Source organism: Calypte anna, chromosome 1 (assembly GCF_003957555.1).
Source record: "Calypte anna isolate BGI_N300 chromosome 1, bCalAnn1_v1.p, whole genome shotgun sequence".
In the NCBI taxonomy this organism is placed as follows: domain Eukaryota; kingdom Metazoa; phylum Chordata; class Aves; order Apodiformes; family Trochilidae; genus Calypte; species Calypte anna.
Window position 1 is genome coordinate 148,690,805 of NC_044244.1, and position 22,409 is coordinate 148,713,213.

Genomic DNA, 22,409 nt, shown 5'->3' on the forward strand with positions numbered 1-22,409 from the left:
TTATTCAATGTAGTCATAAATGAACCTAATGCCATTTTGTAGTCCTCTGGAGCATCCAGAAGATTGAAGAACTCCTGTAAGGCTTATATCACATCTGTCTGCTCCTTGCAGATGCCTTCATAGTTCTGGGCATCTCACTTAGCATGAGGCATTCAGCAAGGGAATTCTGCCTGTTGCTGACAACCTCAACTAGCTCTCCATTGCTACCATGGGACATTAACACACCCAGCTCCATATAACTAACACCTTTATTACAGACATTGGCTAAGACACAGTGAGTTCTGTTTTTTATGTACCAGAAATGACATGTATGTGACATACATTCAGTGCAGAAGAAATAAAATCCAAGAAAACAAAGACATATACACAGTGGTCAATTATGATTGCTGCCACCAGACTGCAAAGCCACCAGAACATTGTGAACTTGTGCAAATCTTCTTAGTGCCCAGTGAGCACACCCAAGTCCTAAATTCTAGTAGCCTCAGTCACGTTCATTTAAATAAGGGTGTTTGTGGAGAAGTCAGGTACTGATGGCTCAGCAGGGGTTGATCTAACTCAGCTTTAGCCCTCAGTAAGATAAATATCTTGTAAAGCCTAAAGTTCTTTATAGCTGACAGAGAAACATAGGCACTTCCAGGAGCTATTCATGAAGTGTCTGGCAGATATCTACATTAGACTGGGAACCAACCTCTGGAAAGGTCCTGTTTTCTTAACTAACTGTAGAGTCTGTGCTACTAAATTCTAATCCTATAGCTGGGGTTCTTTGTTGCCATGTTCCTCAGTGCATGCCAGTGTCCAAAGTGAGATCTGCTGAAGACCCCAGCTTGCTGGAATTGCAGGTATTCTCTTACTTTCTGTGGTCATTAAGCACCAATAGGTGGCAATATGGAGGTTCTGTGTTTTGCCCTAGTTTGAAGCTGTGGTGCTACTAGGGCCAGCCCCCAGGCTGAGGATCCACAAGTGCTACTGGATCTGCTAACAGATGCAAAACCTTAGACTTGTCCTTAGGTTTTGATGGATTTGTCCTTAGGTGATGATGGATGCAATTAGGGACAATGAATGCTTTCCTTCCCCTTCCCTAGGTGTTGGCTTTCCCATCAGTGAATATCTGTAACTACTCACTCAATTCCTTTTTACAGAGAGCTGCCTATATTTTATATTTAAAGAAGCATCTTGTATTTCTGTTCCAACAACACAGACCAATACGTTGATATGACTGGGGGAAGGGAAATAAAACAGGAGAAAAAGACAGGAAAACTTTCCTAGTGTAAAATACTTGGTTTTGACTAAAGAAAGTTCATGAAAGGGTCACCAGTTGCATGAAGGTAAACCTTTTTAGCCCTTGTATTTCACTTCCCCTACAAACACTAGTAATATATATAAAAGTCCATAATATGTCAATTTCTGTCTATTACAACCAAAGAAAAAAATAAAAGATATTTGGCTTGGGAAGTCAGTTTTCAGACTGCTGTAATATACTATTTGTTAAAAGTGGAGTCCAACATTGCATGTTGCTGTTATGCATTCACAATATATTCGTGTGCTACAGCTTAGCAAAACAGAAATAGCTGCAAAAGACTGGAAAGAACTAATTACCAGTAAAGTATAACTTTTTTTTTTCCTTTGGAAAGTGAGAATCATTATTTGGAGTTATTGACAAATTATCAAAGCTTTCATTTCTCTGTTGGCACCTACACTTGTGCACAACTACCTGTTACTGAAGACGTCTTATGGTCTGTAGTCACTTGCACAAAAGGACCCTTTAATTTTCCAATGGTAAATGAACTGGCAATATATTACAAAATCCATTTCAAATGGAAACTTAGAACTTGTTGCTTGCACAAATGCAAAAATGCAAGAATTCATTAGTGTAACACCTCTGAAGCAGGTAGGTCAGTCTGTTGTTACTGTCATGTTACTTGGAAGCATCTAAATGAGCATTAATTGTTACCTGCAAATAGGGACACAAGCCCTGCTATCGATATTTAAACCATATTTTTTCTTTTAATATTGTGTCAAAATGCTAAGATGTAGAGGATGTTTATATAGCCACTATCTTTCTTTAGCATGAATAAGAACATTAAGAATTCACTTTTCCTTCTGCACAGATTCACGCACCAAGATGTGAAATGAAATGTGATCTTTCATCTGAAAGAGCAGTGTTGATCTATTTCCTGCTTAGATTCATCTTCCAGAGGCTGATAATACAAACTCACTTTATATTGGGAAAAAAACCACCTTAGTTTTTATTGAGCAGAAGCTAAAACTTCAAATAGAAGGAAATGTAAGTTAATACAGATTTACAAGGGGGTTATTGCTGTTGAATAAAACTTATGCCACCTCTGAATGAGTTATTTTTGTTGGACAGTAGCTATCCTTCTAGGTACCAATGATACCACAACAATGACAAATGATTAGAACTATCTATCAATGTGTTTTATAGAACAAAACCTCCTTTGTGAGAATTTGATTTACAGAGCCTAAGTTCAAAGCCAGGCATTATGGTTACATTTAGACATCTACAAATTAGATGTCTGAGCTAATCATCCAGATTCTCTTCATACTCAGTAGGGAGAAAAGGGTAATTAAGATTCTTGTCATCTCCAAATGAATATCTCAAGCAAAGTCTGGGGGTGCTCAATTATCTCCATCGACTGGTAGAGGAATCAGGTGGTAGCTCAGACTTTTGATAGCAACATTAGAAGCATGAAAAGCTAGGGCAACTAAATCCCACTTCATTTTAGTCTTGTTTGATAGGGCACAGATGTGCAAATTCTAGCTGTTATATCTTCCTTTTCTTTACCCTGATAGCCAAGCTCAGGAATCAGAGTTTCTCAGTGTACAACTGAAGGCCCATGACTATGCTGTTGTTCATCTTATTGTGTGAAGACAAGCCTAGTAATCAGGGGTGTAACGGGGATACATAGCATCATTCATACCCCTAAGACTTTCTGGAAATGAGTTGGTGGCTCTCAGGTGGTCTTCACAGCCATCACTTAAAGAAAGCTCAACTAGTACTAACAGATACATTTTCAGATGTTGAAGCAGCCACTTGAGTTCAATGAGATGGGCAATGCACCACTCTCCAGGCAAGGCAGACACTGCATAGTTATGAAAATTGTGCATTTTTTTTTTCTTTCTTTTGGACACCTAATTAAGATCTGTCTTTCCTGTTACTGTTGGAAGATGGCCTTTTCTTGCTCACAGGATCCAAAGAGGTAACCTGTAATAAAGCTCACTCTTAGTAAACACCTCACACCCATTAGGAGATGATTCAGATCCAGCAGCATGTGGAACCATTCATCTGGGGGATGGAGCAATACTGCTGTTTTTAGAAACAGGGCTCTGGCAGGTCTCCCAGGAGGGTTCTGCCAGCCACCATCACTCATCCACCTTTGCTACCTGAGACTGATATTAAAGGTGAGGGAAGAAGTGATGGCACAGACTTAGATATTGCTGTGTCATACAAACTGAGAATAAACTAAACCTGACACTAAGCAAACAACTTTTTTTAGAGAACCAGGTAAATCCTGCATCTGACACCAAATGACCATGGCAGATGCTGTAAAACATATTTATTCATTCTCTGTATTGTATCCAAACAGATAAGAAGAAAAGGGATTCTGTTTAAACACACAAACCCTAAAACTGGAGGAGCTGTACTCCTTTACAGGAGTTCTCTGCTAATTAACATCACACAGGGAGAAATGGCACATCCAGCAGCACAGCATGTAAGGGATGGGGAGGAATAGCCTGTGGGAAGTCAGTGGGCTTCTAAAACACCTGCATGAGCCTCTCATCTTCACTCTTAGGAGTGTGACCAAAACCTCCTGAGCTATGAGGTCTTTTATAGGTTCATTATTTATATCTTTCCCTACGGTCTCTGTGCTCAGAAGGTGTTTGAAAAATTAGTCTCAGTATTTTAAACCCTCTAAGATTTATACCAACTGCGTTTTATTCTAGGGTCTCTTGAGGTCTAAAACATTGAGAATAAGCATCCTGTCTCAGGAAAATTGTACTATTAATGAATGTATTTAACATTTCTAGGCTCTGCACTAAATGGATTCTAAGAAAACTGAAATATAAACTCTACTTTCAGGAGTGCTACAGAGGATTCTTTGGGCAATTCAGCAGTGTCTTCATAGTATACCATCCTATTAATGTTAGTCCTTTATAGCTAAAATGCAAAGCAGATTAATTTTTTTTTAATCTTATTTTCTACTTCGTATAGTTTTGGAGTACTAGGAAGTAATTGTTCACAACAGGTTTCTTAGGTTACTATTGCATTTTTTTATTGTTACAAAATCATTACACAATGGAATAAAAAAAAAGTTTAAAACTATAACTGAATGGACACTTAAAATGCATTCCACTTTATTCCTAAAAAAATGTTCCTGGATCTTGCTCATGGAAACTGAGACTTCATTTACTTTTATTTTAAGGAAAGCAGGAGGCAAGATAAAAGAACACTTTTCTACAAAGTGTGGAACAATATATTCCCCTCCCCTGGGAAAATGGCATGAAAGATTCTCTTTTTCAGGCTGGGCCCATACTGATCCACTTATCTTATCCTGTACTTGAATGTAAATCACTCTCAAAATGCCACGGCCAGTTTCTCTGTGTCCTATCTCCATGGTATGCATGTGCATTATGTATTATATGGTTAACAGTGCATCAGCTCCCTTGTGGAAAATCAAGAAAGCTTCCATGTCCTCCCAAAAGAAAACGTGGAATTATTTTATCCACGTCCAGCTAGGTCAGAGTGCAGTACGTTCTCAGAAGAAATTCCAGCTGAATTAAGGCAGCACTGTGCTGCATGGTGGTGTGGGGGATACAGAGGTACCCAAGGCAGCTCAGATGCAGGTGGCAGTATGGCTGTATCAGCATGTTGCTCTCGGTAGACTAATTAGTCCTGCTAAGAAGCAGGATAAAGCAGTCCAAGCTAAATGCTTCGAGGTACTTCACAAGTGAGGTGCTGCATATCTGCGTGGTGCTGTGTTCCTGCCTTCCCCTCAGGATGTGCTGAACTTGTTCTGTCTGAAACCAGGGACCTCTATCTGGGAGGCCTAAAGGAATCTCTTTTATCAAGCTCCCACAGAGAAGCTCAGTGGGGTGCCAGACAGCAAGACAGGGGCAATTCTAGGGTGAGAGCCCAGGGAGGCTTGGGAACTTTTTTCCATTGCTTCAGAGCTATCTCAAGGCACAGGACTCAGAGCTGAATGCCACCACAGAGTCTGCATTGCTGAACGTACAGACATGGGGTCTGAGACCATATTTATGCCAGGTTTGAGCTCAATGGGAGAATATATATGCTCCTTTTGGGGTGTGAGGCATCATCCTTGAAGTGAAATAAATAAATACTAAATACTGAAAGGAACCAGCAGCTCTAGGCACTGGACAGAATTAAATAATCCAGAATGTAAAATTGCAGAGAGAACTGCTAGCATTTTAGCCTACAAGACACACGCAAAATAAAGTTGGTGAGGATGAAACTTAATAAAGTATTTTGCCCAGCACTGTACAAAGACAAATGGGAATGAAGGTGAAGAATAAGAATACCAAAGCTTACACCATGTTGCATTGTCCTCCAGATAGTCCTCTGGGAAGCAAGGGGGAAACAGATTCAGGGAACAGAAAAAACAAAACAAAACAAAACAAAATAAACCACATGTTATACCAAACAGGCAACCACAGAGAAGATAACGAGTTTTTATAAGCAGTTGATTTTAAATGAGAATTTTTAGAACATGCTCTACAGAAGCACCTGAGCTTGGTGGTTAAAATTATTTAAACTCTGACAGTATTTGTCTTACCGAACATCTGGTGTAATAGCTAGATGTCTAGACTAAGGTTGTAACTTTTTGGCACTTTGTAGTAGATGGATACAGAATTTTTCTGAGCTGTTAGAACTTGGACTTTGAGACGAACCATGCTTTAGAAATATTTGATCCAATTTGATTGCCTAAACCTATCTTTCAAGAACTGAACACAGACTTTATTTTTCTCTGTTAGTAGTAAAAACTACAGTGATCTAGACTTCAAGTCTAGATAGCTGGCTATAGGCATCTGCACTATGGATTATACAGAATCAGTTACATTCTCATATTTGCTTCTGTTACTGTCAGTAGAGAAATAGGGTGGAAACCAGTTACCTAAATATAGGCATAGCAAGTGAATTTAGTTACTCTGAGGATTCCATCTGAATTCCATACAAGTCTCCTGTGACTTTGTTCCACATTTGGACTTCTTGAAGATCATAGTCAACTCAAATAGCATTAGGTGATAGAGAAGAGCTTGGGCTCAGTTCTGTTCTCCCACTTTGATGCTAGATGTAGTAGACATCCTCTAGGGTGTTCTACCTGGCCTTCAACTACCAGTTCAGGAGGTCATGAGCATCCCAAATTGCTGTCCTGTCTGCCTGATCAATTTGATTTCTTAGTTACTCCAAAGCATCTCAGGGTTGCCTATCTTCACGTGGCAGTCTTAGTTGGACCTTTCATTTCCCAATCTGTGAGAGGTATCTGTGACAGATGGGCTGAATCACTCTCCAAAAATGTGTGTCTCTCTCCATTGACTTCAGAAAGAGCCTGACTTTTAGGCCCTGTGCTGCGAACAGGCCCTGATTGAATTGCCTGAGCATAAATATTTTGAAATGCTTGTGATGTTTCAGTGTATTCTACCCAGCTCCTCACTGCTGCTTTGTCCCTTCAAGTCATGTGCCATATATGCTGGTCTCATGTTTCATCTACTCTGGGATGTGTCAGATGGAGCTTTTTACATCCATGCTTAGACAACTCTCTCAAGTTCTACATAACTTCTTACATACATCTGATGCATTTTAAGCCAGGTGTACCACTGCTTTTGGGGGATCTAATTGTTTTCTTTTAACACTTCTCTCAATTTCTATTTCTTTCCTGTCTATTAAGACTTACTGGTTACAGAAATGTCAATAATATAGGGCAACTGCTTTCCCTCTCTTGGAATGGAATAACTAGATTAATCACACAAGTTCAGGTAAGGATGAATAAGCACTTGCTCAGATGGGTTCCCGGTGTTTTCAGTGTAGGCTTCTTATGTGGGTTACTTTGTGCAATATGCCTGATAAAATAACTGAATTAAACTTGTTAATGGGGATATAAGCAGAAGTAAAAAAAAATTGGTTCAAATATACTGTGTTTTTATATATGCTTTTATAGTACTGAGATACAGAGGAAATATTTTCTAAACTTGGTTTCTTCTGATGACAGGCTGTCAGAGACAGATGAAAGCAGAATTGTTTGTCACTTCTTTTAAGGTTTACATAGCTGCCTGTTTACACTTCATGATGACAACTTAAAGTTAAGTGGTCTGATTGTGTTTTATGAATACAAACTCCACAACAGACCTAAAAAATCATTAATGTAACACTGAACAGTCAGATGACTCACATGGAAAGATTTGGGGTTTATTTCGGTAATAATCAAAAGGGCTTTTAACTGTTTGACACCACTATCAAAACACTAGTACTGCTCTACATTTTTTTCATGCAAGCAATACAAAATGATCTGGGTGCAGACTGGAAAACTGCTGTGAGTGGGACTCCCTCTGCATCCTGTCAGCAGTGCAAGGCTTAGGAGGATCTAAATGAGGCTGGTCCTCCAGGCTCTGTTGAGAGTTAATGAAGAGAGAGACGTGATTCAGGGAATGATTCAACACATTAAATGCTAAAGATCTAGTGTAGGCAAGTTTAATGGTGTTCCTGTCAGGCAGGAGTGCAGAGTTTATATCCTTCTGGATAAAATTACCCATGTTGGTGTGAGATGCAGGCAAGTGCACTTTCCCAAGTGCTGCTAAAGGATTACTGCTCTAAACCAAAGCCTTCTCCTCTAATCCACAGGAACAGCATTTCCCAGCTCCAGCTGAGGTCAGTGGCTATCACTAACTCAAGAGATTGTTGGTCTCAGCCCCAAAGGAGATAACACATGGATCACTGCCATTTGGAGATGGATTTGATACTGGCATTTATCACTAACAGAGTGTAAATAGTTATTATTTTAAATACCACCAGCAAGAAAAATAAAGAAGTATTTGGCTTAAACACTTTGGAAAGTAATAGCAGCAATTTTAAGCCTTTTGTTTTGTTTGCCTTTTTTTTTCTTTTCTTTTTTTCTTTTCTTTTTCTGAAATAATGCACAAACAAACCTAGTCAAATCATACAGAGACAAGTTCCCCTTTGAAACCTCCAAGTTACTGGGAGTTATAAAGGATTATCTGTATTGTCAATTTTCATTAGTTTCAGCCTTTAAAGGCTGTCAGCATATGACCTATCTCTGCTTTATTCAGGCTGCTGCTCAGTATTTTGGAAGCCTGTAGTTTAAACAGGATATTAATGTGTTCAGAAATATTCTCCTTATGTCAATATGGAATGTCTCTTAAGCCTGCCTTTTTCATTGCAAAAATGCTTGAACTATTCTTACAACATAAGTGATCCAAGCTGAACTGTGCTACTACCCTCTCTTTTCATGCCCCTCCTCCTGAGATTTCTGTTTGCAGCTTTTAGCTTTGACAGAGCATGATTGAAACCAGCAGGCTCTGGTGACCTCCCACTTCACCTTGGCCAATTCTAGATGAAGATCCAGGCCTCTGCACTGAGCAGTACACAAGGGCTGGTTCTCTGAATCTAAACCAAAAAGGTAAAATTAAGGTCTCATCAAATATGGATTGAGTATTGCCGGCCAGATTTTTAGCCTGAAGTGCTACACTGAGTTACGAACCTGCAGCAGTAGAAATACCTAAGTCTACAATGAAGGTGGATGTCTTTACTGCTTTTCCTTTTAGGATAACTAGGCTATGCTATTTCCAGAAGAGCAGAGAACTAACAAATGTTGCTTTTTAAGGTAATCTTATATGCTCACTAGAAATGCCATATTATTTTCCAATTGAGTTGCCATGATTGGTGGAATACAGTCAACAGATAGAGGATAGATAGAGGTGACTGGACAGACTTGGCACTGTGGAAGAGTGAGTGCTGTGGTTGCCAAAGGTATTGGCTGTATGATGGTGTCAGGAAGATACCAAGGGCCTTACAGGAATTTGTGTATTTGGTTTCCTGCTCAGCAGTTTAAGGTGCATATTGGATAAACCTCTAGGTGTTTTAGGCTTGTGATCAGAACCATAGAATCATAGAATCATAGAATCCTTGGGGTTGGAAGGGACCTCGAAAGATCATCTAGTCCAACCCCCCCTGCCAGAGCAGGGCCACCTAGAGTACCTCGCATAGGAACGTGTCCAGGCGGGTTTTGAATGTCTCCAGTGAAGGAGACTCCACGACCCCCCTGGGCAGCCTGTTCCAGGGCTCTGGACATTTTGGTACCCTGTGGCAGGCAGCACCTGCCTGGCACCCATGGGGAGTGCAGCTCACCAAAATCTCATACCCCCAGCTAACAGGGGATGTTTCCAGCTGGGTGCTCCTCTGCCCTCACTCTTGCTACAGCCCTGAGCATGAGTCTTTTTGGCAAGACAGACCAGTGCTGTACAAGTGCCCAGCCATAGGCTTGGCAAGCAGGGTGTATGTGGTATGGTCTGGTTTGATGCAGGTGCTTTACAGCTCTTTAGTTTTGCTCATTGGCTTTCCTTCGAAATGATTGCTGGGAGAGTATTACCAGCTATAATATTATAGCCCACTATAAATCCAGAGGTGTATAAATAGAAGCAAGCCTGAAAAGCGAATCTAATGATTGGTAGTGAAGAAAATAATCTTATGCTAAAGGCTTGTTTTCAAAACAATTGAATAAATAAATCAAGATTAATGATCACTGAAGTCAATTTTTGAGACAGATGTAAATAAAGCAGTGGTAATTTTATAATTAAGTATAGGAGGGGAACAATGTGCTTTTGCAAGTTTATGTGTTGAAGAACTAGCTACTAAAATTGCTTTAATACATAAAAGCATTTTTAATAAAATAAAAAAAAAAATAGAAAATATTGCTGTAGATCACTTTTCAAAGAGAATTATACTGCAAAGTACCTGCCACAGCTCATCTGGTTCTTGGCCTCCGGGAAAGAGCTTATTCTCTTCTAACAGTTCTAATACATAAAACCTGAGTCATATTGTTCTCCTGCAGTGCCACTCTGTACCATTTCCAATGGAGACAAAAAGATTTACTGAATGCTGGAACAGCTGGCATGGGAGCTATGTAGAGTGATTATGAAATTATAAATATAAAAAAAAAAATTGTCAGGAGATTACCATTCTTCTACTATATTACCAGGCCATTTCTACTAATTAAAAAATGGAATATAAATATGCCTTACCAGCCTATCCAAACTTGTGCCAGCAGCAGTTGTAGGTCTCTCCTCTGGGTTATATGGTCCAAAACGGGTATTGAAGTTTTCAGGGACTGAACGGGAAGATCTCAGGCCAGGTGCTGGTTTAGGCTGGCCACATCCTTGAAAAACCTGTAAAAGACATTGTAGGTTATAGGGAAATCCTAAAAATGGGAAGCAGGTATTTTATAGCCTCTTTATTCTCTCTTTCATATATTTGACCCAAGCTTTGATTGACATTTTGATAATAATGAAGAAAGCACTTGCCCTACATTAAAACTCTGGTTAATAATTAAGCATTATTCCTTGGTGAAGATATAAAAACATATAGGGACCTTAAAAGACCCTTAATTCAGGAAGATGATTATTGTAAGAAGTTAGCATTTGAAAGCACTTTAATTGTTGTCTTTGCAGGAAATAAAATGGCAAAGGGGTGGGAACTAGCTGATCTTTAAGGTCCCTTCCAACTCAAGTCTTTCTATGACTCTATGAAAAGGAAGGCCTTTGTGGATGGATTTACGGAATCACAGAATCATCCGGGTTGGAAAGGACCTTGGAGATCATCAAGTCCAACCCTTGATCCACTCCCACTGTGGTTACCAGAGCATGGCACTGAGTGCCACATCCACTCTCTTCTTAATAACCTCCAGGGACACAGAATCCACCACCTCCCTGGGCAGCCCATTCAAACCCTCTCTTTAAAGATTTTTTTCCTAATATTCAAGCTAAACCTCCCCTGGCAGAGCTTAAGATTATGCCCTCTTGTCCTGCTGATAGCTGCATAGGAGAAGAGACCAACTTACTTGATAATTGGTTCAGCTTTTCTTAAAATGTGGTATGAATCACAGCTCATTCCTAATCCCTGTGCACAGCTCCTCCTACCTTGTAATTTTGTTTGTAGTCTCAGAGAAAAGGTCAATGATGAAACAGTCTTATAACTAGTAACTTTCTTATCCCCTACTAATATCTCCCTGTAAGAGGAGTGAAGCATATTAAGTGGGCAAAAGTGAGAATTATTTTCTGCCAATGTGCTTTTTTCCTATGTAAAAACATTATTTTCAGGGTTATGAAATTTTTAATATGCTTCCATTTGGAAAAAAAGTTTCAGTAGCATATATCTGGAGGACACTAAAGGACACAGAGGACACTTTTGACTATTGGATATCAAGTATATATCCCTAAGGAACTCTCATAGGAATTGGTGAGGTGAAAGGAGGTAAAATATTCACAGAGTTAAATTTTACAAGAGCTCTCATAAAGGAAGATCCTAGTGTTTGCCTTCATACCAACTTTTCTGGTTCTGGAAGAATCTTTCTTTTTTGTGACCATTGTATTTTGGCTGTTGCAATGTATTGCCTCAAGTCAGAAGAGAAAAAAAATAGTTAGAATTTGTTGTAAGATACATGTTACAAAACCCTAATGCCAGACACAAACTATCAGTCTGAATGAATTTTGTAGAGGTAAAAACTCCTGTGCAGGTGCTGTGTTTTGATTGTGGAGCAAGGTTACTCCTTTTTGTGTGGCAAGTAATAGAACAATCTCACAAATTGTGTTGTGAGCCTGTGATCAAAAAGGCTGGTGTTTCTCTTTTAGACTTTTAGATTTCCTGCCTTGAGTGGTTCTGTCTTGAAGGAGCCATAGATGGTGTGACTTTTGTTGCTTTTAGGATATATTACAACTGGCTCTCACTTGGGTTTCCTGATGTTAATTTAGAGGTCTCAAATGATTCAAAATTTGCTGAAAGAAATGGGTTCATACTAAATTTATGTCCAGTCATCAGGTCTGTTTTGGCTCAGAATCCAGCAAGTCAGCTCTTGTGTGGCCATTGGGATTTTTAATTTATGAGCTTAATACTGCTTGGGCTGGCTTGAGAATATCTATAAGATTTTTTTTTTTTAATAGAGTTTCTAGCTTCTCTAGCCATGAGGACTCTTGGACAATGAAATAATTTAATAAACCAGGAAAGATGATTTAAACCTGTAAAGTTCTAAATTTTTCAGCAGTAAAGAATCTTATTTATCCCCTGTGAAGAAAATTCAACTAAGATTAATGTTCATAATTTATACATAATTATGTATGTACATTTTAAAGGGCCAAATATATACGTTTGGGGCATAAGTTATACTTGCAAAAATTTACTCATAGTTCTTCTGACTGAAGATAAGTTATTCCCAGAAAGCATAACCATTTACTTAGATATCTATGAAATTCTATTTCGTCAATTAAGCGATCAGATACTTGCTTACAAAGACAAGTGACAATTACCCAAAACATGCAGGTTGACTCTCAGGGGAAAGGTTAGTGAGGGCACTGAGTCTTCTCCTTAGATTTCCCAGTATGTGACTGTTAGGCTCCTTGTATGACTATGTGGAGTAATTGCAAGTCTACATAATTTATATTTCATTTTTCTTATGGCATCCTGGGAAAAACTCCAGCATAGACTTTGTGGCATATGGCTTAACACAAACAGTTGTAGTGAGTAGTTTTATATGAACAAATTTACATACAGCCAGACAATAAATAGGTAGAAATTAGATTGCAGTTTTTACATCATGGAAGAAGAAATAATTTACCTTTTAAATGACCTGGCAGAAATACAATAACAATACAATATTCGGTAACTAAGACATTTTCTGATTTTGTGCCAGTTACTAACTGACAGAACTCAAAATACAAAGCTGAGGCCTGAAATTAACAAATGCTTCCTAAGGAGAAGCACATGAAATACTTTATTTTCAATGCTCCTCAGAGATACTGGGCAATTTCTGGAAAAATATTCAGGGATTTCATTACACATTCTATGAATTGGTGGCATAAATATGCTCTCTTTAAAAATCTGCATTGTATGTATAATTGTTGCCATCCATACCATCTGAATTTAGAGAAGAGATTCAATTTGAAATGAAGAAATCTTCATTTAGGTAGGTACATGTAAGTGTCTATATTTAAGCTAAACATCTAATCTTCCAGATCCAAAGCTCCTTTCAGCTGCTCTTGCATCAGCATCTGCAATAGTCTGTGATGTCCTGGGATACCTGAGACTACTCTTAAGACTGCCTTAAAACAAGACCATTTCACACTCAGCTGCAGATGAAGCTCAAATGGGCTTTTCCTGGGTGTCACAAAGGGCACCAGACCTCTGTGGTCAGGGATATGAACCCAGGCATGAGATCCAGTCAGCTAAGTCAGTGAAGAACTACATCTATTGAGCTGACTGAATGGAGTGATCTACATCAGGACTAGGATGTACATATTGTAAAAAAAAACAAACAAAAAAAAAGACAGGAGAACTTGAAGTTTTGAACCCAGCAGATAGAGTTTGTTCTCAATGAGGCCTTGAGTCATGCTGACATTCAGACATTTGCTAGTGCTCAGTGTTTCCTGTTGAGTCTCTCTGTATGACTCTCTCATCTGCATATAGAATAGCATTAGGGTTTTTTTTTCCTGAAACATCATTTTATTTTTCCTGCACAGAGATCTGGAAAGAACACAGATAAATGAAAAGGTTAATACGAGACTCAGAGGCTATTTAAAAAAGAACCTTGGATGTAGTTTTATGAAGATTTCCTCCTTATAAATAATGCATAGGTAGTTTGCTATGCCATGGAGCTCATTCATCCTTTTAGCTGAAGTAATTGCCGAAAAGGAACATATATCTATAGGTTAAAATGGCACATCCATCAGCTCAGATCAAAGTAGGTTTAAGACTTACTAAGGGGAGACTCAGTTATTGGACAACCTTTCTGAAAGTGGAAAAATCTTGGCATGGCAGCCAAATTACACTTAGAGCAGGCAAACATACCTATATAGAACCAGAATTTAAATGCAGGGAATAGTCCAGTATGTTGTGTTTCGAATATCAATGAAGACACAGTTCTGTCGATGCAACCAGATTAAGGATTTTCTCTACTTTTAGGATAAGTGGAAGTTATCTCACCTTTTCTGCAGTTTTTTTGTTTTCCCTCACTTTTTGTGAGCGAGCAATCTCTGCAGACGTCAAGTAGTAAACATTCATATTTTTAAAATGGGACAGATTTAGGATTTACTTTACTTGAAGCAGAAATCAAAGGTAATGGTACTGACAACCTTATGGGAGGATTATGAAGGCCTCCAAAACACATTTGTTTTGGCCAAGATTGAAATGAGCATTTGTCTGATATGACCCTCTGAATATGACTCCCTGAATTACTTCATGGAGAATCAGAAGAATTGCTTAGTCCTGGATATGAGCTGAGCCATGGGAAACAATATACAGAATATGAAACTTTTACCTGAGAAATAATAAAGCTGTGGCTGAGCTCTGAGTTTACCACTATAAGGTTCAAATACCAAGGAGATGTCAATATCAAATAAAAAAGAGATTTCAACACTGAAGACAATGTGTCTCAGATGTTATGATTTACCCAAGGTAAATCTATTGCAGCCTGACTTCTACCAGAGGCAATCTTCAGGGAACACTACTGAAGTCTGGGTAGACCCAAATTCCAAAGTCTAGTCTTAAAAAGTGCTGATGTCTTGGAGGGCATCTCAGGCAGCCCAGACTAATTGTTGGTCACTCTGTGTGGTTTTGATTGCAGGAGGTACTCTATCAGAATGGCAGCAGGTGTTAGATGATGAAGCTATGGAAACTGGATTTGATGATACTTGTCCTTGTACTTTTTTTTTTTTTTTTTTTTTTTTGTGAAGAGCTTGGGTCTCATTCAGAGCACATTCAGAGCTTGGGTCTCAAGCAGAAGGGTCTTGGGGTTTGAATTTGTAGACCATTGCTTCTTTTTGAAAAGTATCTCCAGATATTGCAGCTGTCAGGAATGAGACTTTCACTGATGCAAAATAAGGGTCTTGTGTGGGTCTCTCAGCCACACAGGGTGAGCAGTCTACAAAGCCTAGGGATTTGTTGTCAGACTTTCAAGACAACCAGTGCTGAATATAGACTGCAGAGAAATATCAAGAAAAGAAAGAAAGATTCCAGTCTCAGGATGAACTGGAGAATCCTAACATCATGCTACTTGTTAACGTGAACTGTACTGAAAGAATCAACCACAGTCAGCACACAACCAAGATAAGTTAATGGTCTAGGAACAGAAAAGCTCAGTTTTATGCAGTGACAAGTACTGGAATGTGGCTGAGCCTGTACATTCTTGGACAGAATTACAAAGATAGAAGAGGTGTACTTGGCACCTCTATAATTCTCTGTCTCAATACTGATGAGCACCCATCAGAGTGGAAGACAGAGGGTTTGTGTTTTCTAAGGAAATGCAAGACAAGGCATGAACTTGAGCAATAAGCCCTGACTCTCTGCACTGATTAATTGTTAACTCATTGGCTTTTTCTTGAACTTCTCCAACTTGCTCTTGGCAGAGTGAAGCAGCTCCAAAAAAGGGAGGTCTCAGCAAAATTAGAAACGAGTCAGGCTGTGACACTTTGGCCTCAAGATCAGGCACTGGTCCTTGTCCCCCTTTTATTTATTAGTATAACTGTAAGGGCAAAGACCATTTCTCAGAAGAATAGTGCTGAATAGGAGATGAATATTTTTAGGAAAAAGATACTGGACAAAATCTTCAGTACAATATCAAGTAAAGAATGGGGAGACAAACCATAAAAATAGAAACTTACGAAGTTCTTAATGTATTTTTCTTCTGATGTCTAAAGTTGAAGCCTTCATCATTCACATAAACCATGCATTTTTACTTATTTTATACATCTACTAAGTTGGAAAGTGCACACTGATGCTCAATTTCAGTTTTCTCCGTATGCATGGAAATGTACAGATAATGAGTTATGTCAAACATCTATTTCTCTCAAAGAAATTTCAATGTGTAATTCCAGCAGCTATAATACAAAACATTGTTTTCTGACAAACTGATAGTGCAATTCAATGTGAATTACTTTCGGAATAGGGTAATTTTATATGAATACTTGAAACAGGAAAGGGATTTTGGATTAAATCAACTCTAGGTTTTCTGCCCACAGAGAGGATGAGATTAGCAAGAGGTCTTTGAGGAAGAAACTGTTAATTTTAATTTGTTTAATCCCATTTAAAAGAGAAAAAACAATATGCAAAATGGCCCAAAATTCTACTGAATACAGCATAGAGCCTCCTTGTAGACATAAAAAAAGATTTTGAGGTAGAAAAAGCTGCATGCCAGCGGTGAAGAATAATCTGTGTATGTGAGTGTTGGAGGCATAACATTATTAGTGAACCATCATTTTCCCATTGTAAAAACTCATTGCCTTGCTTGTGGAAAAATAGTTGTGATTCCTAGTCACATTTTCAGTGGGTGCAGTCAAATGCAAGATACAAAATTGTTTGAAGAAAGAGAAAATAGCGTGATTTCGACAACCTGCCTGGAGCTTTCTGAGCGGCGCCTCAGAATAATTGACAAGCTTGGCTTTTCTCCTACATTAGGTCTGCAATTACATTCCATGCACTCCATTACATCCAGCAAGGTATCTGTCATTTTTACTGAAGCTCTAAGTGGTCAGTATGTATAAAGGGGAAAAATTAGATGACAGATGACTGATTTGAAGTCCCCTCATATATCATCTCTGCAGATCTGACATGACATAGGAGAACACTACACCCAAAGTCTTTGCCTTCTTATGCTTTAAGAATAAAGCACTTCTGTGCGTTGTGACCTGAAAAAAACAGATGGATATAACCTAGGAAACAAGTAAATCACATCTCAGGAGAATAAAGATCTACATAGAAATACACAAAAGCACCTCAAGGATTCACAGCTCTTTTATCTATGAAAATATAATAACGTAACTTTCCCTGGTATCAGTTGGTTTGTCTTTCTCAAGATTTTAAAAAAACATTGGCTAAGATTTCTCTTAAAAGAAAAACTTTACATTGCAAATTTAATTGCTGTGGCAGGGGATGCAGCTTCTCCATTAATGCAGAAACTGTGAGAAACAAGCGAGCAAAAAGGAAAATTAAATACACCTGAGCACTGGGTGAGTTCTTAGTGAAAATGTTTCTTTTTTTTTTTCTTTTTTTCTTTTGAGGTAAGGGATGAGTTTGCTAAAACTTGACTTTAATTCCCAAAGCATTTGAGAGAATTTGGCTGTTAAATGCCTTGATCACTGCTGCCAGAACAAAGTCTCATAGCTCAGTATGTAACTGCTTTTAAAATCTGAGTAACCTCATGTAGGTTGAAAGTAAAAAGCATCTTGAAGGAAATCCTTAGCAACCTGCAGCACTGGCTCCATAAAAAGCATCTAATTTTGGGTTGGCAGGAAGAATATTGACCTCAGCCTCCTGCCTTTTTTCCCTCATATTTTTCCCAGCAATGGAAAGTCCCTGGCTCGGATGGCAATGTTTCAGCACCGAACTGACCACTGGGAGATCAGTGGGAGGTAGAAAGTCCTAATTCAGAGAACCTGGCAAACTGTTTACTTTAGGTTTTGAGCCACAGTGCACTGATGAATATTAAGAAAAAAACAGTAATTGTTGAGTATTGGCTCAACAACACCTGCCACTGAATTAGAAGGCTCTTATTAACATGAAGTTCAGAGGTGGTGGTGATCTGTGTATACACAGACACACTAAAAATGGAAAGAAGGAAACTCGCATCATTAACTCTGTTTATCTTCTTGTCAGAATCCAGACAAAACTCTGTCAAACTGAGGTCTTGTAATCAGAGACTATCCAAGGTAATGATATTTCCCTTGAGCAGCTATTAGAGCAGGTTAAATGGACATTTTGTGCATTCACCTCAAACATATTGTACTTCAGTCTGACCTAGACAGATCAAAATGTGTTTGGAAGATAATATGGAGAATCACAGATGGGACACGAGAAAAAATTACCAAAAATTACCATACTCCACAAGGTATTGCTCACAGAGTTACTGCTAATTTTCAGCACTCTCTATTTTCCTTACATCTCTTACAGCTATTAATTTAGAATTTATTAATTGGTACCTTTCTCCCCGCCACTCCCTTTTGAAAACTTTGAGCTTGTTTAACAAGATGAAGGTTTCAAAGGCACTCTGGTGAACTGTGAAATAAGCCAAAGAAATTTCTAGGGGGATGGACAATTTCTCTTTAATGCCTGAACAGAAAAATGGTGGAGATGTTTCCCCCCCTTGCTTGTGACATTCAGCAACAGAGAAGGCACGACTCACACAGTACCTTTGCCGACACCTGCATGCTGTTTTCTTGCATGTTCATGATGGCTTCAGAAATCTTGACATCAATAGGATCCATGACTGATTCAATGTTGAATGGTCCCTCTAATCTCTCCGCTACCAGAAGCATAGCATCTGTTAAAACACAAAGCAGCCATTCCCTTAAAGAAGGGATACCTTTGGGTGCCTCAGGCTGATCAGCATTGCCAGCTGGAGGCGTGGGTACCGAGCGCTCCCAAACAGGAGCCCGTGGGGATGGGTGGCAGTGGGACTGTGAAGCCTGCAGGGCAGCTCCTGAGCTGTTAAAAATATATTCTCCTACTGCTGCCACCACAGAAAGGGGTATAAAGAATGTAAAAGTTAGATTAATAATAGTTACCAGCACATTATCGAGCTTGGGGTAAAGTTATTTCACACAGCATTGCACCACTCGAAGCAGCCAGAGCTCTGGAGTGGGCTTATGTAGTCTCCTTCCCAAGAAAAAAGCAGAATGATAGGAATGAATCCCTAGAGTGTGTTCTTAAAGAGTTTGCATGAGATGATGAGAACTTTGATGTGATATATCTGTGTCTTATAATTAAAGCAGCTGTTCTTTCTGACCTTAATGATCTCATTTTCTTGCAATATGAACAGTAGATGAATATTGGATTTCTGCCATAATCTATAGGTATAAACCATGTTTGCCTTGCTACATTTTCAAAACATGGTTGAAAGTTATATGCAGAAACAGATATTCTTTGTTTGGTTTGGATTTTAAAAACTAATTTTCACTTAATTTACACTAGACCCCCCACCAAAATAATTTTATCTTTTTGTGGTCATTAACAAGTGAAAACTGAACAGAAATTAATAACAGTATAAAGGACTTTGCTATATGTCATGTGTTTGTCTATGCACAGACAGATTCATCACAATTTCTGTGGCAATAGCAATGAAATGAACTGGATTTATATACCTTTGAATATCATATTTGATCCTTGTCTCATATGTTAGCATTTATTTTTTTCAGCATCTAATTAGCTTTAAACAGATGCCACTTACAATTTTAACACGATAAACAAAAATCTTCACATGCTTTATTTTCCTTCAGACTTAGGCTCCCTTCAGACTTCCTCCCAAAACAGCCCCCATGGTTGCTTTGCTGTTTTAAGCACCAATCCCATGGCAGCTGTGTGGACAAAGCGTGGAGCATCCCACAGCCGTGTTTGTGAGCTCTGCACTTGACTGCAGAGTCCTTGGGCTTAATCCTTGGAGATATTCAAGGTGAGGCTTGTCAAGGCTCTGAGCAACCTGATCTAGCTGAGGATGTCCCTGCTTACTGCAGGGAGGTTGGACTAGATGACCCTTGGAGGTCTCTTCGAACCCAAATTATTCTATGATTCCAGCCTGCATGGACATCTCCCTCCCCACAGAAGCACATGTGCATAGATGTGTGGGAAGAGGAGGATGGTGTTTCACCTCATCAGCTGAGACACAGACTCCCCTGCTCAGCCTGACCTGGGTGGTACAGTATATTGTTTATTTTTTAGTCAAAGAGTGCCTATAAATCCCACTGAAATGGAAAGTATGTGGCATGCAGTACCTAAGCACTTTTGCAAATTTGGGTCTAATAGTTCATAGTACTTTTAGGCTGGAAAGAGTGTATTGCCAGTTATTTAGAGAGGGGTTTATAGCACTTGTTTCTAACTGTGAGAAACAATAAGATGACAGAAATTTGGTTTTAAATAGAGGTATACTTTTGACTGTACAGTATTTAAAAATTCTTTATTTTAAATAATTTCAGTGTGAAACTTGGTGAAAACGTCACCTAGCTCTGAGAAAAGAAACCAAACAGTTTTCCTATTCACAAAGATACACACACACATATACAATGCACTCTCTTACACTTAAAGGTTCCTGCAAGAAGTTAGCAATTTTTCCACATTCAGAAAGAATTTTAAAGCATGGATTTTTATAAAGGATTTTACTTGTGTATTTGGAATGACTTGTATGAAACATTTATGCTTTAGCACTTTGTAAGCTATGTGATCAGTCTAAACCCCAGCTGCCACAACCAGTACCAGGCACTGTCAAGGCACAGGTATTTCTGGCTTGATTCTCCTGGTTTAGTTCGGGATTAGGATTAATGCATAAAACTCTCACAAAGATTTGTTTTATATCTTATTTTATTTTATTTATTTATTAATTATTTTCTTCATTTATTCATTTTGGTACAAATAGCTCATAGCTTAAGTTAAAGACCAGACCCTCTTTTTACAAGTGCACTTTAGTTTTAGAACTAGCTGGCTGGACAAGTCTAGTCCTAAGCTCAAGTATATGTTTTAGATAAGGGACTGTGTTGACACAGGGTTCCATAAATATATAATTGCTGGAGATCCTTCAAGAGAATCGGTGGTAGCTTGAATCTATTTGCTATTTCTTCTGATGGCACAGGGCACCAGTTATGAATTAAATGTTAAAGTGGAATCTAAGATGCATGGTAGAAAACGCATCGACCTTAGCTGATCAAGAACCACAGCTTTAATTGTAAAAACAGGCTTTCCTCAAGCAAATTGCATTCAACTTCAAAATTAATAGTTCTAGGAGATGCAAATTAAAGACCTATTCCTGGTTTAGACTGTTTGTATCTTTAGAAAAAGCATCCTTCAGTTCATCAGCTTCTATTTTCTGAACCTTTAACCTATGCATACAAACCTATGAATACTCTTTCCTTATTCTTTGTACTGGAAGTGGATGAGGGGTGAGAAATGTGGGTAATTCCTGGCTGTCAAGTTTATGTTTCAATCACATAGGCCACAGATTTATGTTAAAAAAAACAAAAAAACCCAACCAAAACCAAACCAAACCAAAAAAATGTAGATCCCAGGTTGTCCATATTTTTAATTGCTATCTCCTCTGATCTGAAGTGACTCTGTACCATTCAGGGCAACTATTCATAACAAATCTGTGGAGAAGTTGAGAAGTTAGCCTGAAGCAGTGAGGCTGTGAGCCAGCAGAATCATTTGACATTAGAGCCCTTCAATCTATTATTCAGTTAGCACTACAGGGATATTGCTAGGGGCCAATGGATTAAGGGGAAAGTGTAATTTGAAATATCCACACCTTTACTGATGAGAGGTACATCACTATGTTAGCAGTCTGTATTTTTGTTTTGGAGCTACAATGTGGGACAGAACTGGCGTTAAAATAGAGGTCTATACAGGAACATGTTTGAAGAGGCAGAATCTGAGAAATGGATTAAAAGCAGGGATGAGAGATGCTTGAAGGGCTAAGGTAAGCAAGTTCCTCCCACAAAACATTCTTTCTGAAGCTGACACAACTTTTTCTTCCAGTTAAGACTCATTTTAGGGCTCAACTCAGAGTAGTCCTGGCTAATTGCATAGTTCAGATGAGTTCTTGCACAAATGGGGAATTAATATTATTTGAGGACTCATTTCATCTTCTTGTTTCAGCAGGTGTGTGGGGCCATGGCTTGATTTAGTAATGGACTGCAGGGGTACTCCTATCTCCTTCTGGTAGGAGTACAAGCTTGGTCAAGCAAAAGATGATGAGCCACTTCTGTGAACTCCAAATGATCTTTTTAGTCTCTGTTGGACTGAGATGTTCCTTCTACTCTTTTTCAAACCATCATGGTGTCCCTAATATTAATTCAAACTTATCTGACAGCCCTAGACTGAGAGAAGCCTTGAAGAGCAAAGCAGTCATATTATTGAAAGTGTGAAGGCCCTCTGGGAGCATAATCACTACTGTAGTTAATCAAGGTCTATCTACTGATTTTTTGAGCTAGCCCTCAGACTGAAATTTGAACAGAATTAACGTTGATATTCAGAAAAAACCCCCAAACCTACAGTGTGTTTTTTTAAGGTGAATTCCTCCCTTGGAAATTATTAGGTTGCATCCTCTTGCTTGCCAGCCCTAAACATCTTTGCAGTGCTAAACCTTATTCACTTGCAAAACTCTATATGAGCACAT

The 22,409-nt window shown here is 38.7% G+C and overlaps 1 protein-coding gene across 1 annotated transcript in view; it reads right to left on the reverse strand.

Moving 5' to 3' along the window:
- The window catches only part of GPC6 (glypican 6), a 761,222-nt gene that overhangs the window by 54,276 nt on the left and 684,537 nt on the right, over positions 1 to 22,409 (reverse strand). The window contains exons 5-7 of the mRNA XM_030459184.1: positions 18,442 to 18,572; positions 10,294 to 10,437; positions 5,570 to 5,599 (exon numbers count right to left, since the gene is read on the reverse strand). Of these exons, the coding sequence (XP_030315044.1) occupies positions 5,570 to 5,599; positions 10,294 to 10,437; positions 18,442 to 18,572 (305 nt within the window). The remainder of the gene's footprint in view (positions 1 to 5,569; positions 5,600 to 10,293; positions 10,438 to 18,441; positions 18,573 to 22,409) is intronic.